The following is a 17574-nucleotide window of genomic DNA, read 5'->3' as shown; positions in this document are numbered from 1 at the left end:
GTTCTTTGGTCCATGTGCTTTCTCCATATTTCTTTTTCAGACACAACTTCTGGGCTGGGAAATCCAGGATAATGGGAATAGCAGCAGCAGAAAGAATAATGCAGCCTTACATCTGTATAATGCTTTAGGGTTGTGAAAGCCATTTGCTCCATTTTGCTCCACCCAAACACCAGTGGGAAATGGAAGCTGGGATTTTAGGCCTGAACTGGAGACAAACTCTTGCTCTCTTGCACAAAGGAGCTAAATGCCAACAGTCATCTCATGATGAGGACTTGGATGCCACCGGAAGGTCAGAAGCCTTTCTGCTTCTAGGTGCTTCCTGGAAGATAAATTCTCCAGGACAAATTGCCTGGCCTGCCATCCTGATTAACCATGCCATCCTGATTGAGCCAGGAGGCAGTGCCAGTCTCAGCACTGCCAACTCCTTCTGCACACCCTGCTTTACAGTCCCAATGGTCCCAAAGACCTTTACTGGAGCCAAAGGCATGGCTGCTAACTGTGGAGCCCTGAGGTAGGGTGTGTCATGAACATCTGGAGGTGCCAACAGCTGCCAGAGTGGCTCAAGGGCTGTGAAAGGAAGGCCGCCATTCCAGTCCTATGTGTCAGCCATCACTGCACATCCTGAAGTGGAGGGACTCCTTCCTGCAGGAGCCATATAAATAGTTCTCATGTCTGCTCTGTGATCTTCCAGCACCTGGTCCCAGTCAGTATGAGAAGGGTCCCAGCCTAGCTCCCTGCCCTGATCCTTCCCAGAAACCAAAGGGGTGGCACACTCTTGTTGGCCTTCTTGGTTTTAGATTAGATTTCAGTGTCATTTGTGTGTGTGGGTGGGTGGGGGGGCGGGGATGTGGGGGACGATAATGGAAGCAGTGAGCGACAGATGCTTAGCACTATGGCGAGAGTGGCAGGTGCTCCTGAATTCAGAATGACCGTAAGGCCATAATGGCTGGTCAGTGCCACGAAAATGTCACCTTTGTAAACCAAGATGCTGTACTCAGGGAACTGTCTGTTGGAAATCTTGGCGAGCTATACAAGCGGCCCTTTTGAAAGCTGAATCTGTAAACCTATATGTGGAAAGTGACTGGCAGAAGAGAACATCATCACCTCCAAGGGAGAGAGGCCTCTCAGACTTGTTTTCCAGCTCACGGGGGATATGTGTGCCTATGAAAATAGATTAAGGATCACCGCCTCAGCCTGTTTTAGAGATGTGAATAAAAATCTTGGCTTGAGACTGCCTCCTCTCTGGTTGACTGATTTTTCAATTGATTTGTATTTATTAGCTAATGAAATTAAAGTTGTAAAAATGATAACAGAAACACAATAAATCTCTCCCACAACTGGCTGTTTCTATGTCACTATGGTGCATTCCTCACTTTGATTACTTCAAAGTCTATTATTTTGTTCTCAATTATTCTGTTTTTCTGGCACTGGAGAAAATCAATTTGTTTTATTTTCTCTTATTCATGCACTCAATTATGCTCTTCGGGCACATTTAATCACTTTGATGTTTTCATTTTATGGCCCGTCTCTAGGCACTTCAGCTGCATTGCTGCCAACAGGCAAGCAGGACTAATTTGCATGTCACAATAGACTTGAAATTCTGACTCGATTTAGAAATCTTCATGAAATCTCCCTCCAAATATGCTTGAAGCGGCAAAGAGGCAGAAGGATGTGGGAAACCAGGAGCCAATAAAGATGCTTCCCTTTCTCAAAGCACTTGAGAGCTCTTTGGTGGCCTGAGTGTGGCTTGGGGATGTCCCTGTCCATGGGATGGGATGTCCGCACAGCTTCCTCTGGAACTTTGTGGTGAGAGGCCTGCAAAGGCTGCCTCTTGACAGCAAGGCTACGGAGGCTGGGCCTGCCTACTTTGGCATGAAACGCCCCTCAGCACTGCTGGATTTGGCCGTTGTGCTAAAGCTAGCACCTGAATCTCAGTTGGTTCAAGGGCCTTGGGGTAGACTGAGACAACTGTCAACACTTAGGCATTCCAGAACCCAGACTGGTTGACCTTATTTTCGCTAATAAGTTCTAACGTCCCTTTTGCCCCCTTGGTTATTTTACAGCTAAAGGCTGAGAGGAATAAGCGATATAATTGCTTTAGGCATGTAGTTTGGACAAACAGAAAAAAAGTGCTTCATTAAACACATTAGAGTCCTCCAACTGTTCTTCAAAAGTTCTTGGTTTGTTATATGCAACAACCAGCAACTCCACCAGGCAGAAGAAACTTCCGTGTTTCCTCCTTCTCTAAACCTTGGGTATGATCTTCAGTCTCTCATGCGGATTCCCAGCTCCCTCACTTACTTGTTGTGTGACCATGCACAAGTGAATTAACCTCCATAAGCCTCAGCTCTCTCATCTGTTAAATGGGGATAATAACATTATCTACCTCAGAGACGACTTCACTTCCCAAACTTCAATACTGTCAAACATTACACCGTCTTCACATCCCACTTATATCTCCTATGCAGACTCTTCCTCAAAACTTAACCTCATCCTACAATGCTATCTGTGAAATCAGAGTTTGATGACACAGTTATATTTCTAAAGCACATTAAAACATATACATTATACAGACCAAATTCATTCCTGCCTCAGGGTCTTTGATCCTGCTCTTTCCTTCATCTAGAATGTTCTTCACCCCAATTTTTGCAAAGCTCTCTCCCTTCAGTTTGCTCTATTCCCAAACGTTACCTCCTCAGATAATAAAACAAGTAGACAGAAAATGAGCAACAATATAGAAGAACTCAACAATGCTATCAACAGGATCTAACTGATATTGATGGAACACTCCACCAAACCACAACAGAATATAAATTCTTTTCAAACACTCACAGAACATGTACCAAGATAGACCATACACTGGGCCATAAAACAAACCTCAACAAATAGAAAATAATTGAAATTATACAAAACATGTTTTCTGATCACAATGGTATCAAAGTAGAAATGAAAAGCCTCCTGAAAAAGACATCTCCAGGTCCAGATGATCTCACTGGAGAATTTTACTAAAAAGGAGAATTAACATCAATTCTATACTTTCTCTTGCAGAAAATAGAAGAGGAGGGAACACATCTGCACTCATTTCCATAAGACTCCCATTGCCCTGATACTGAAAGCAGATGACGACAGCACACAAAAGTAAACTGCAGACTAATATCCCTCATAAATATAGATGCAAAATCCTCAACCAAATATTAGCAAATAAAATTACCAAATAGAATTCTAATATGCATACAATATACCATGACCAAGTGGGGTCAATTCCAGGTATACAAAGCTGGTTCAATATTTGAAAATCAATTAATCAATGTAACCTACCATGTTAAAAGGCTAAAGAAGAAAATTACACATATATCCGTGTTAGTATATCTGATGTAAAAACAGCATTTAACAAAATCCAACACCCATTCATGACAAAAGCACTCAGAAAACTAGGAATACAGAGGGATACTGCCTCAACTCGATAAGGAAAACCTACAAAAACCTCAGCTAACATCATGGTTAAGGGTGAAAGACTAACTGTTTTCCCTCTAAATTCTGGAACAAGGCAAGGATATCTGCCCTCACCACTTTTATTCAACATAATACTGGACGAGTAAGCACAGTAAGACAAGAAAAGGAAACAGAAAGCATACAGATTGGAAAGGAAGAGATAAAACTGTCTCTAACTGCAGATGAATGGTGATCTATGTAGAAAATCCTAAGGCATCTACAAGAAAAACCTAGAACTAATAAGTGAGTTCAGCAAGGTCACAGGATATAAGTGCAATAAAAAACAAAACAAAACTGTATTTCTGCATAGCAGCAATGAACTCCTGGAAACCAAAATGAAAAATACAATAGCTCAAAAAAAGAAAGACTTAGATATAAAACCTGTTCAGGATCTGCATGCTGAAAATTACAAAATGCTGATGAAGGAAACCAAGGAAGATCTAAATAAATGGAGAGACATACTATTTTCATGGACTGGAAGGCTCAACATAATAAAGATGTTAATTCTCCCCAAATTGACATACAGGTTTAACACGATTCCTAACAAAATCACATCCAGATTTTTTGTAGATATAGAAAAGATTATTCTAAAGCTTATATAAAAAGACAAAGGAACAAGTGTAGCTAAAACAATTTTGAAAAAGAAGAAAGTAAGAGGAACGACTCTACCTAATTTTAAGATTTATTATATACCTACAGTAATCAAGACTGTGAGAAGAAACAGACACATAGATTAATGTGGCAGGAGAGAAAACCCAGAAAGACTGAGACTAAAACAGTTGCCTTGGAGTGAATGAAAATTTTGGAAAGGGAGGTGGTCCTAAGGAGCTGCCTGGATTTTCTGCAGAAGAAGCTTTACATTGTGAATCAAGGAAGGACTTGCTTTGCAAGACAAGTGGAAGCACCCTAGAATTTCTAAGTACCTAAAAAAGTACCTAAGAAAGGAAACAGCCACCTGAGACATGTAAAATATTAACTCTGCAGTCCCTTATTTTCCCAGCTGTACGCAGGTACAGTGGATCTTATAAATGAAAAATTGGAACATAAGGTCTGATAAAAGATTATAGTCTTTTTCTTAAAAAACAAAACAAACAAACAAAAAAAGCCCAAACACGTATCAGTTTTTTTCTTACTGTAAAAAGAATACACGTTTGTGGTAGAAGTTTTTAAAAATACAGAACAACAATAAAGAACAAGTAAAAAATTACCCATAATTCCAAAGCTACCACCAAAAAATGCTAAATACCATTAGCATTTTTGGTATATTTTCTTCTAGCGTTTTTCTGTGCATAGTCACACACTCTCACACACACAAACATTGTGTATCTTTACAAAATTGAGACTATTTTGTATTAAATCATTTGTACCCTATTTTGTTTCACTTAACATTGCTATCATGAGCATATTCTTGTGTCATCCAATTATCTCGAAATGTTTCTTTTTAATTGGCTGCAAGAAATTCCTGCATGTAGATGTACGGAGACATTGTCTCACACCTCAAATGCAATGTATCAAAACAGAACATATCAAGTATGTGTTTCTGTAAAACTAACCAACAGCTCCCATCCCAGTTGGTATTCAGGCTAGAAACGTCAGAGTTATCTTCTTCCGTTCTCCTTGACCTCCCTCCAAGTAGATACTGTCTTCCTACCAGCTCTCAGCCAAGCGGACGGGTGGAATAGCATAGGGAGTACATTCCCACCACTGTTCTAGTTCAGGCCCTTGCAGTCTCACTCTTGCTACATCAAGTCGTGTCTTCCTTCCAGAATTTAGAATGGCTCCCACTTCACTGTCTCCAATATGGACTATTCAGCCTGCTATTCAAGGGAACCTGCCATCTGCCCCTGACCCCCACCCATCAGAGTTTCCCTGGCATCCGAGCACTTTCTCAGTGCTATCTAGTCAAATTCTCCCAGACTTCTGCAAGCAGTCTCTCTAAAGTCATACTCCGTATCTTCAACACAGCATCAGCCATTATTATCTCATGATCTGTCTAAGGGGGTTACTTTTGTCTCCTCACCTAGACTTCTCCAGTGCTTATCAGAAGCGGAAAGCACATCTTAAACATCTCTTATATTTCCCCTGGCACCAAGCACATGAGACGTTCCAAAGAATAGTCACTGATTGATTTCACTGGGTCTTGAAGTGGAGACACAATAATACCTCTTAAAATTGACCTGGTTCGGAACACCCCTTTGGGAGACATTGCAGGGTTTACTAAGGGGTGACTGGAGAAAGCAGACAGGGGATGATGAATAGATTTGACTGAGCAGTACTGCCAACGACAGGAGAGGCTTCAGGCCTGGGTGCAAATCCTGAAGTCAACACTTGCTTATTATGTGACTACGGGCATGTTGCAGCTCGTCTTCAGGCACCAGTTTCCCATCTCACAAGGTAAGGGTGAGATGATGTAGGTAAGGTATGCAGCACATGATGGTGCATACTGGGCTTTCAGTAGTGGTACTTCCCATCTCCCGGATTTAGGTAGACATTTCAAGTCCTCACAAGTAACCTGCGATGGCTTTTCATAGTTTCTTAAAAGCTACTAAGTTGCTGTCTTGTTGAGGAGCAGCCTTGATTTTTATTTTGGACTTTATAACGTTTTCAGGATCTTAGTTTTAGAACTTATCTTTCTGTTTCACAATGACAAACCTTCTCAATTATTATACTCTTTGGTGAAGCAAGAAAGAGGAACCTGGTTAATGGGGAAGCACAGCAGGCTGGAGAGGAATACAGAAAGGCCTTGGGACAATGGCAGGGGAGATAAGGGACAGACTTCACAGACATCCTCACTAAAGTCATGCAAATTTGCTCAAGGTATCCTCCACAATCCCATTCCAAAGTCCTTCCAAACGCCCTGAAGCAAATGGTCAGGCATGTCTTGGAACCAACCCTGCCTTTCAGCTTTTCTTCTTGGCTTCTCAGAGTTCCCATGGTTTTGAGTTCCACCTGAAACCTGGGGCACCATACTTGGTGTCCCAACTGCTGGTCCCTAGAAGAATGTCAACCCCAGACTTCAGGCTGCCAGAGGAGGTGCTGCACACCCAGCTGGAGGCTGAGCAGGCTGGGGCTGGTGACCAGAGCATCCTCCAAGCAGCGGAAGTTTCTTCCACCTTCTGGAAGGTTCAATTACAGTATGGTGGGATGATGGGATGATGAGGGGTGGGGGGGTTAGGGAGGCCTCAAAGGCCTAGGGCAGGGGCCAGAATTTCAAGTGTTACCCATGGTTGTCTTCCTCTCATCTCTGGGGAGACACCAGATCTCAGGTGCTTTTGATCAGCCACATGGAAGGGTGGGAAGGGCCTACTAGGAGTGACATTGCAGAGAGGTCGGGCACCAGAAAGGCCAAACAGCCTGCGTTCAAATGTCTGCTCCATCACCTATTAGAACCGCATGTGGCACAGACTAGGTGCTGAGTGTATGAATAAAGGTGACCTTGGCCAAGTCACTCATCTTCTCCAAGCCTTGGTTTCCTCATCTGCAAGATAAATAGTAGCTCTTATTATTTCCCCTGTGTTGTCTCTCCCCACACCTGCAGAGTTTGCTGGCCCATCTCCCCAACAATGCACTGGAGCCCCTCGCTCTCAAGTGTCACCCCTATCACAGGCAAACTTGGGGTACAGTCTGGGAACTCACAGCAACTGTAGAAGCCCCTAGTTACAATTCTAACATACAACATATGCACAACTCACCCTCCCTTCCCCACCTCTACCCCCAGAAGGTTGGTCCTGCGCTGCAACATGAAGCTTTTGGGCCCCTAGGGACCTTTACTTGATTCAAATGTCATCAGACAACCTCTAACCCTGTTTCCCCATGCAGAGTTAGCTAGCCAGGCTTGAGGAGCTAGCAGCCTCTGGAGATTGGGCACGTGAACACTGTGCCAAGTCTGGAAGGTTTACTGTGAGCCAACCCCTCTGGAACATGTCAACCAGAGGAAAGGCAAACAAGATAGAGCTAGGTTGAGTGATCCACTCTAACCCACACTTCCTATGAGCAGTGACACACATCTTTTTTTTACCCCGTTTTTCTGCCTCCCCCCCCACTCCGGTTCAAGCCGCTGTTTCTCAGTCTAGTTGTGTAGAACATAGCTCCCTGGCCCAGGCTGGTGTTATGAGCCTTGTGCTCCCCCACCCCCACTGAGGCAGTCGGTCAGCCACTCACAGCAGCTCACGGCAGCTCTCACCGGCTGCCGGCCGCTCACACTGGCCACCGGCCGCTCATGGCAGCACACGGTAGCCCATGGGAGCCTCCGGCTGGAGAGCCATTGTTCACAATCTCAGTTGTAGAGGGCGCAGCTCACTGGCCCATGTGGGAATTGAATCGGTGACCTCGGCATTAGGAGCACGGTGCTCCAAACACCTGAGCCACTGGCTTGAGTCACTGGGCTGGCCCAGTGATACACATCTTCAAGATTCATTGGCATGAAGAGAGCAACTTGTGGGAGCAAAACTGCTTTTTTCTGTATAAAGTTAAAAGCTTGAGTTGACTCTCCGTGGCTTTATTTTTCTGTTTTTTCCCTCTTGGATAGACTAATGGGCAGACAGGATGGGATAAGGTGAGGTCTCAATTTGCCTGTCCCTCCAGTCATCCTGTGGCATATGGAATGCATCTCTGTCTATAAGATGAATCTCCTCAGGCTTGATCTCCAATAGGTCAAAAATCTCATCTTTTGCGCTTCCAAGGGATGTGGTGAGAAAGAAAAGAAATCCAGACTCAAAGGATGAACAAATTTAACGAGACATGCTGGCTAACTCTTTCCCATGGAGTGGACCTTAATCTACCCATCCTTCCTTGCCATCCCACCTCCCCATATCAATCTGTGCCTCATGTCCCTCGTCCCCTGCTTTGTTTTTAGTGGGGAGGGGGAGCAAGGCAGGAGGCATGGTGAGAAAGGCCAGAAATGGCCAGCCTCGCTGAAGTTTTTATATGCAAGAACAAATGACAGTCTTGTAGGCAGGTTCAGGAAAATCTTTCAGAATGCAGAAAATTCAGCAGCCTTTTCACACTGACCATTGTCATGGCAACGCACTATCTGATGGCAGCATGCGTCACCGGGCTGGAGGGGCACGGTCTCAGTATAGCAGGTTAGCCTGGCCATTTTTTAGCAACATTTGGACTTTTTTTCTAGCCTCATTTCTTCTACATTTAGCTGAATTTCTTTTTGGTTCTGGACTTGTGTGCTCTGCTCATTTGCATGGCTAGAACACCAGACCTTGTCAATATGAAAGGGATGGCTAAATGGAAAATCTGAAGATTCCTAGCATACTACAGCCACTCCACTTCTTGTCTGCCCTCTCTGGCTCCTCCCCGCCCACTCTCAGCCACTTAGTTTTTCTTCTCATCAGTTCTTTCCTATACACAGCATTACCTCCCCTCCACCCAACAACTGTGACTCATCTACCAACCCTGCACTCTCATCATATTCTTTTAATTCTTTTTGATTTTCTCATTTTAATGTACAGCACCCTAGAATCTTAGGGTTGGAGGGAACCCTAACAATAATCTAGTACAATCACGCTCCGCCAGTGCAGGAGCCCCTATACTGAGTGAGTGTCCAGCCCCTACTTGTATGTCTCCAGCGACAGAGACTGTTACACTAATTGTTAGAAGATTCTTCTATTGAATGAAAACCTGTCTTTGTGTACTATGTGCCCATGGGTCCCAGCTCGTGCCCTGTGACCACATCTACTGTCTATGCCCTGTGCTCTGTACCAGCCTCTCAGAGACAGCCTGTGGGAGCAAGCTCCTATCTGTGGAGGGCCCTTTTAAAGCGAGGTTGATAATGCATTAGCATTTCAGGAGGTCACCTTGCCCTGGTGACTCATACTGAGCTCTGTGTTCACTAAAATCCTTCTCTTTCAAACAAAATGCTGCTAAGCCACATCTTCCCATCTTGTGTGTGTCCAGTTGGTTTTGAGGACCCATTTCCTGGTCCACACATTTGCTCCCAGTTTACTTTCAGTATGTTACAATCAGAATATTGCTTTAACCTGTCAGAATCTTTAAAACGTTTTGACTTCCATGTAACTTACATGTCCTTTAAGGTTTTCTATCGTTTTTCCACCAACCCTCAAACTAGTCTTTTATCTCGAATCTTTTTAAAAAATGTATTCCTCTTCTGGGTTTCTTACCTTTCCTAGTTCTCTTCCCTTTGAATTACGTTCCTTATGTCTTCTCTTACTTGTCATTTCCATTTCCTCAATAGCAACATGTCATCACTCTCTGGAGATATATGTCTGGGTGTGTGTGCAGGAAAGCATGAGGGCATATATGTAGTTGTGAGCTGCAGAAACTTGCTTACTTTCTCTGTTTCTATTGCTTTGTATGTGCTCTACCAGGATTTAGAGCCGGGATGAGGGGAAAACGGCAAGCTTGAAGGAAGACGGGTAAGAGAAGTTTGTCCAGGATCAGTCCCAAAGGAAACAGGAAATGTGCCCCGGGTGTGAGAGGGGCAGGAGGAAACTAGGGTGGGAGCGCTAGTGTTAATTAGAACTGGAGAAGGGCCAGGAATAAAAGGATTTTAAAGGCCTGAGAAGTTGGATAAGGGAGGAAGATTTGGTTAGGAAGTGAGGACCTGTGGAGTCACTAGCCACTGAAAGGCCAGAGGGAGGTGGCTTGAAATTCTAGGGTCAGGGGAAGGCTGAGGGCTATGGGACACGTTAGAGAGGCAATAAACTTTGCTGTGACCATAAGCTTATGAGTCTATGACTTATGAGCTGACAAATTTTCTCAGGCCAAAGGCGCCTTGGACGTGGAGTCCCTCCCTGTGGATTTGGCTATTGGCACAGACTCGGCTCTGTTAGAGAATAGGGCATTAATAGCACCCTCAGCAAAGACCCCCCCCCCAGGACACAACGCATCCCCTAGGACTAACTCCAGCACAGAACAGGGCTCCCTTTCATGCTGCTTTCTATTCCAACAAGAGAGGCAAAGGCAGGGGAACTGGTGCTATCTTGGTTGGATTTCAGTCTCCAGGATGGGCGATATGATACCCTTGGCTTCTTAACTCTGCAAATAATTAGGATCCAAAAAACTATTCACACATACACACAAATTCAATTAAACAGGAAGACACATGCCAAAACCACTTTTAAAAATGCTGTATAAAGTGAGCTGAGTTGTGAAGCAGCAGCTGGGGTTGGGAGGGGGGCAGTGTGACCGACAGGGCACAAACCTGATGACTGCCATGTTCCCTGTGTCCAGAGGCCAGCCCCATCTCTAGTGCTCTAGGTCGGACTGCGCATGTGCTTCCCTGACTATTCACTGTGGGCCCAGAGTCTCTCAAGGCTGTCAGGACCAAGGAAACACACTGAACAGAATGTCTGTGACCGGCGCCTCCCCGCTCTCCGCCAAGTCTGAATCGACTTGAACTTTCCTCATCTCAAAGAGGGTTTTACTATTGCCCTTTCAAAAGAAAAAAGGGTTCCAGAGTGCACTTTAGAACTTGTTTTCCACTGGAGGTGCCCAAAGCCAAATCTTTTGTGCCCCTGAAGGTGACATTAGCTGGCCAAATGACAATCCCAAGCAGAGTGGCCAGTGTGGAATTCCAAGTACAATCCATCAGGCCAAGAAGAGGTTTCCCTCCCAAATCGGTGACAAATGGTATTTGGGGAAGGCCCCACTGATGGGCCGCCACAAGCTGGGTGGAATGAGGAGGGCAGGACTCAAGGGGTGCTGCTCACCTTTGATGTAGTTCAGGATTTGCTGGACTCGGTGGGGCTCATTGCGGTCTGGCCGGCAGCTTGGCGTGATTTCCAGCACATAATCAGGACCATATGCTGTGAAAAACTGGAAGGAAAAGGGAAAGGCCAAAAAACAAACTAAACCACAGAAAACCTCCAAAGCAAACCACATACAAACAGAACAATCAAAAGAAACCCACTGCTATTGACAAGGCAAGGAGGCCCAGGTGGGCAGGGCAGGAGAATGCAGCAGGAAGGCCTGTGCTGGTGGTGCCACTCCCCTTGTTCCAAACCTGCAGTGACAGTCCGCTGCTAGCCTGTTTAGCACGGTGTTTAGGCTTCTGTGTGCTCAGGTCTCAACTTTTCTCTCCAGCCTTAGCTCTTCCTGCTTCCTCGGGGCCTTTCTCTAGCCACACTGGCCTGCTCTGAGCACTCTGAAATCATACCATGCTTTGCCCCCCGCCCCCATAGGACCTTTGCCATCGCTCCTTCCTGGGGCCTGCAAACGCCCTCCCCCAACCCCTGCTGCCTGTGAAAAAGCTCCCCATCCTTCCAGGCACAGCTCAAATATCACCTCCTTCACAAAGCTGGCCCTCATTCTCCACCAACCCCCAGAGTGTTCTGTTGGTACCTCTCTTATGGCCGTTGTTCAACAAATAGACAGTGCTTCCCTGCACATCACATGCTGCTGTGGGGGCTACGAAGATGGACAAGACCTCCTCTGGGTTGTCTAGCTGTTCACAAGCACATTCTGCTTTGAATAGACATTTTTTTTTTTTTTTTGCCAGGGACCTGCTCTCCCCGCGCTGCGTTACCAGCTCCTTGAAGGCAGACAGCACCTACATCTCATTCACCTTATCAGTTGTCACAGACCATGGCGGCCGCCTGCTTGTTCCAGCTGCTTTGACTTTCCTGACCCCGGCATGTCAAACAAGCCTAGTTTCTCCACTTCAGTTTTTCTTTCTCTGTAGTAGAGTTTATTTGTTTTTAAATTCAGGGAATCAAAAGAAAGGTTTTTGGATTCTATTTCTAGCTCACTAGATGAGTCCTTGTGACCTTTGGTAAGTCACAATATCTGATTCAGCTTTTCTATTGGGGCCCGCTTGGGGAAAAACACTCCACAACAAAGGGAATCATTCAATTGGGGTAAGTCTTTGAATGGGAAATATGCAAAGCTGCTATTTCTGTTTAGTTTTTAACAGAAATAGTATTTGTGCACACTCTCTGGAGAGAGAGCATATGGTCCTTAACATTATGTGCTTTCAATAGTGATATTGTTAGGCGCTAAGGAAGCCAGGGAAATTCAAATTACACTGAAAAAAAGTGGCACAGAGGGCATGAAAAAAGGGATCTTGATATGTATCATGAATTCGATGTCATTCAAGGAGCCTCTAAAAAATAATCCAGGGTGACTGCCATTGCCACCAAATTGTCCTTGTTAAGAGTCTGGATGTACATCTGGCACCGTGGGGCGGACTGTAGAACAATCTCTAGGGGTTCTCACAGTGTTTTTGTGGCTCCATGGGAGTCATTTGATGGGGAGATGGCTTTTGCGCATCCATGACAGAAAACTCTACACATTTAATTAAACGGACAATGTTCAAGGGTGTGACAATGCTTATGCCTGTATTTTTCTTTCTTTGTTTTGGACTGACCTAGAATGGAGAGATGGGCCTAGTTCCTTCATGCTGGACTTGTTATCCTCTGATGCCTAAAGCCCGAGTTCCGGAGATAGAAGAGGCTCCACTAACCCCATATACGAAACAGACAGGAGGGGTTACCTGGGTGACACATCCAGAACTAAACCTCTGTTATGATCAAAGACACTTGAGAGGTTTGTATTTTTAACCAAGGAGGGCCCCTCAGCCTAAGTCTGAGGACCTTTGTGGGCTTGGCTCTGGGAGAGAAGTCTTCAAATAGGTGTGGCCCTCTCTCCTTAGGCAGCGTCTCCTCCTCCAGAGGGTGTCAGGTAGTATACACATTTCACCGGTACGGAAAGACGGGTTTAGAGAGAGTGATCGCAGCAACCAGTCTGGGAGACCCCAAAGCCCTGGCATTAAAGTGCTACAAAAATCAGAGGCAGGGGGCCTTGCTGAGGTGCAGGAGGACAGAATGTCTGCGTCCATCCACAAAAGCAACAACACTGCCTCTCCTGTCAGCAAGACATGCAGTCAGCTATCTGTTTAGGGCTGAGTGTTCGGAACAACATGTCCTCATTTTGAGTGCCTTCTCCATGGTTACGTGTACTCTCCTACTTTAGTCCCCTCTTTGACCAAGAGCATACGGTTGCAAGACGGTCAGCTGGGGCCAGAACTGCCACGTGACAGAAGTTGCCTGTCCTGGGATTGAGCGTCTTATCCTGGTTGCATTAGCACCTGGCTTTACCTAGCCACTAAATAACCCGTTCTTTGCTGAAGCAGGTAATAGGCAAGCCTGGGTTCCCAAACAGCTCCCCACCTGTGTCGACCAAATATGACGCTCAGGTCCTGCCTATTTGCTCTATTCTTAGGCTAGGAGACACAGACGATTTCAGAGAGTTCCTGTTTTGTGATCCAGTTCCACATGGCAGCTGGCTGGTCCCGCTTGGGGCTGAGGGAAGCGGCAGGCACTGACAAGGCAGAAGCTGTATCTAAGGTAAAGGTGGTGGCCTGCCCCCCTCTCCGGCTCTCGCGTGGCCTTTCTCTGTTTCTGTGTTATAGCATGCTTTTATTTTCACACTTGATCACTGTTTTCTACTGGGTTACAAACTCTACAAAGGCAGCACCTTCTGTAGACTTGAACTCAAGTCATTCAAGCTTCTCTCTAAACCTTTATTTTAAAATTCTGTTGAATTCCATGAATTCACAAAAGGTTTCACTGGCTGTTCAGCTAATTCTGTGGAATAATGCAAACAGCGAACTCATACCAGTAACAGCTTTTCTAGACTCTTGAGGCAGCATGATGACGTAGAAAGAGCCCCAGCTTTGGAGTCAGGCAGAGCTGGCTTTTCCTGCCCAGATTTAGTGGTGTGCCTCAGGACAGCTTCTTTATCTTTGTTTGCTCATTGCTACCAGATGGATGGTAAATGCTGAGCTGGCTGCGTTGTTAGGAATGGCTGAGATAACAGATACAAAAGGGTCTAGCCAGGGGCCCAGCACATAGTAGGACTTCAGTAAGTGTGAATCCCATTCTCCTGGGGCATGAGGCCCTTGACTGACTGCTGCCTCACCTATGCCCTGGGGGATATTGCACCAAGCACTGGGAGCTGCCAGGCAGAAAGCAAAGCCTGTTCCTTCTGCAGCCCCAGGGCCTCCCCAATTGCTCGAGCCATTACCTCCACCTAGGGCCTTTGGAGAAACTGACTTCTCTCACAGTTTCCTGTTCCAGGCTCCTGCCACTTGTTACTTACTGGCGAGGTGGAAAGGAAATCTGATCACACAGGCAAAGGAGAAGTTAGGGTGGAGGGATTTGGCCAGCACTAGAAATAGCTTGAGGCCCCACCCTGAAACTGCCCTCCAGCCCTGGAAAGGAAAGGAAATGGGCAAGCAACAATCCCAATTCCAGACAGGTGGAGGGGGATGAAAGGCAGCGGGCTTTGATCTCAGCAAAGGAAGGAGGGAGGTGCTAACCTTTCTCCACCCCTTTCCCGTTTGCTTTCTGGGTTTCAGTTTATACATTTTTGAGGAGCACACATTGGTGGGAAGGAGGGAAGGGGAAAGTATGAGGTGGGGCTGAGGGATAGCAGGTGAAGGTAATGCCTACTTTAGGGTAGTGGTCCCTTCTCGACCCAAGAGTCAACGAGTAAAGAAATGAAAATCACTCAGTTCTTGTTCAGTTCAGCCCTGAAGTGCCAAGAGCGTGCACATCTGGTGACAAAGATATTCAGAAGAAGCCATCAGGTTGCTGCTCTTCCTTCAGAGTCCTATTTGCTCATAGGAAGCCAAGCCACAAGCCTGGAGCAGCCAATCCTTTTATTAAACACCTACTATGTGCTCGATTAGGTTCGTCACTGGGGTACAAAGATGGCAAGACATGTTTAGTAGAAGGGATTATTACAGAACCGTGTGGTAAGAGGCATAATAATAACAGTAAAGATAAAAGTAGTAAGAGTTAACATTTATTAAAGGCTTGTTATGTTTCAGACACCTGAAGTGGGGAGCTGAGATTTGAAGCCAAATCATTCTGGTTATCAGCCTCTAAACTACTCAGAGAAAGTAATGGTGTAGAGGCGGGCATCTGCAAAGGGGACGTGGTGGGTGGGTGGGTGGGAGGCCTTCCCAAGACAGCCTGGGCAAAGGCAGGGAGTGTAGAACACAACAGCACATTTAAGGCACTGAAATCAATTTGACATGGCTCGAAGGTAGGGTGCGAGGAGAATTAAGACACCAGGCTGGGAGGCATGTGTCCTTATCCCAGGATAGATGGTCCACGAGGGCACAATAGTGCTTGCACCTACTAGGTGGTAAAGGAACTATTTATGGGACAAGTGAATGGAAGTGTGAGGGAGCTTGTAAATTTGAGGGAATGGAAACGTCAGCTGTGAACTTTAGACGGCTCACTTGCTACAGTGTGGACAACGGAGTGGAATTTGAGGGGAGGAATGCAAGTAGGGAGATCAGAGAGAAAGCTGGTCCTAGAGACATGATGATTCGTAACAGGGCCTGAACTAGAACAATTGTGGGAGGAATGAAGAGATTGGAAAAGTTAAAAGATAGCATCAATAGGACTAAACAATGAATTGGATGTCAGACATTTGGAAGAAGAGAGAGTTAAGGATTCCTGACTGTGTAGAAGGCGCATTAACGGGATGAGGAATACAGGCAGAGGACAAGGGTTTGTGGTAGCAAACCTGGCAGCAGCAGTCAAAGGCTGGTGCCCAGTGAGGGGGGCGATTGCTGTGGGGATGGACACGATGGAAAGAGACATTGTCAAGGTAGACTCACCAGGCCTTTGGTAATTGGTTGGCTAAAGCAGGGGAGAAGTCAAAGCTGATTCCTAGATTTTGAGTCTGGGTGAGTGGGAGTATCAATCACAGTGCCACTGAGAGAGGTGGAGTAAATTAGCAAGAAGAGCCAGTCTGGCTATGGGGAGGTGATGGGCTTGGGTTTAGTTGGGCTTCAAATGACAATAGTGCATCTGGATGTGATGACAGTGTGTTGAAGTGAGGTCATGGCGGACGACTAAGGGAGTAGGAGATAAAAAGATCCCCAAAAAGAGCAAGTGGAGAGGAAGAAAGAGGACAGTAAAATGAAATCCCGTAGGGCCTTAGGGATGAGACTCAGCATGACAGGCTGGCAGTATGCTCCTGTGGCTCAACTACTCAGTAGGGGATACAATGACAGCACTCTAGCCCCTTTTCTAATGCTTCAAGTAGCTCTCAAATTTTTGATAACTCAACGTTTACCTTTGCCTAAAAATGAGACTTGTTCTATCTGGATGAGCCCAAAGTTGGTGCCAATCCCTCTTACAGTCCCCTGAGGCTTTACTCTGTCTTCAGTTGGGGAGGTTGTGCTGGTGACTGTGATGTAAACCCGAATCGCCCTGTGAAGAGAGCTCAACACAACCAGAATAACACAGCTTCGCAACCTTTCCTATATCACCAACTACTCTATCAAAGAATTTGGGCCCAACCCTGATAGAAACAAAAAAGCCCTCTTTTCCCCCACAAAAACGTTTCTGTTTACAGGAAATTCGGTTATTATAAAAGTCATTTATGGTATGTTTTAAGGACATAAAATTGGGGTGGTATTGTTGAGAGTAAATTTTATTGCCACGGCTTTACAACACAAACAAAAAGAATAACCCCATTAGTTGTTGGACTGAACTGTAAGGAATTGGCACACCAAAGGTGAATGGTATTATATTATATTATATTATACCCAGTATTGTATTATATTATCTTATACCCAGTATTATATTATATTTTATACCAGTATTATATTATATTATATTATATTATATTATATTATATTATACCATGATCAAGAGGTTCGGAAGATAGTGGCTACTGGACTTAAGCTGTTACATGTGGACATAGACATGGCAATGGAAACCTCACATCCCGTCTATACTATATCTGTGCTTCACCAGCGGTACTCACCCCACCCTTTGAACACAGTCGCGACTTAAGAACTGCTTCATGGTAAGGCTCATATACAGTGCCAGGAACTGTTTGAATGAATGAGTGAATGAATGAATAGGGCATGGAAATAGTTTTATTATTCAGCTGTTTTAATGGTCTTTTAACTTTTCGTATAGAAAAGTTTATTAAGCAAAATAATAGGTAAACCTAAGAAACGTTAGCTTATTTGAGGATCAATCATATTTAAGCAAAGAACATACCCAATATTAACCAGTCTTGTTTCAATAGTTAAAGTACTTAGAGGCTTCATGAACAAACACATACAGCTCTTTAGTGTAT

At 45.2% G+C, this 17574-nt stretch overlaps 1 protein-coding gene across 1 annotated transcript in view; it reads right to left on the bottom strand.

Annotated features, from left to right (window-relative positions):
• Positions 1–17574, bottom strand: part of HDAC8 (histone deacetylase 8) — a 175511-nt gene that overhangs the window by 6217 nt on the left and 151720 nt on the right. Inside the window, exon 10 of the mRNA XM_033112386.1 lies at positions 11175–11280. Coding sequence (XP_032968277.1) covers positions 11175–11280 — 106 coding nt within the window. The remainder of the gene's footprint in view (positions 1–11174; positions 11281–17574) is intronic.

Source organism: Rhinolophus ferrumequinum, chromosome X, assembly GCF_004115265.2.
Source record: "Rhinolophus ferrumequinum isolate MPI-CBG mRhiFer1 chromosome X, mRhiFer1_v1.p, whole genome shotgun sequence".
In the NCBI taxonomy this organism is placed as follows: domain Eukaryota; kingdom Metazoa; phylum Chordata; class Mammalia; order Chiroptera; family Rhinolophidae; genus Rhinolophus; species Rhinolophus ferrumequinum.
This window is presented reverse-complemented; position numbering and strand designations above follow the sequence as displayed.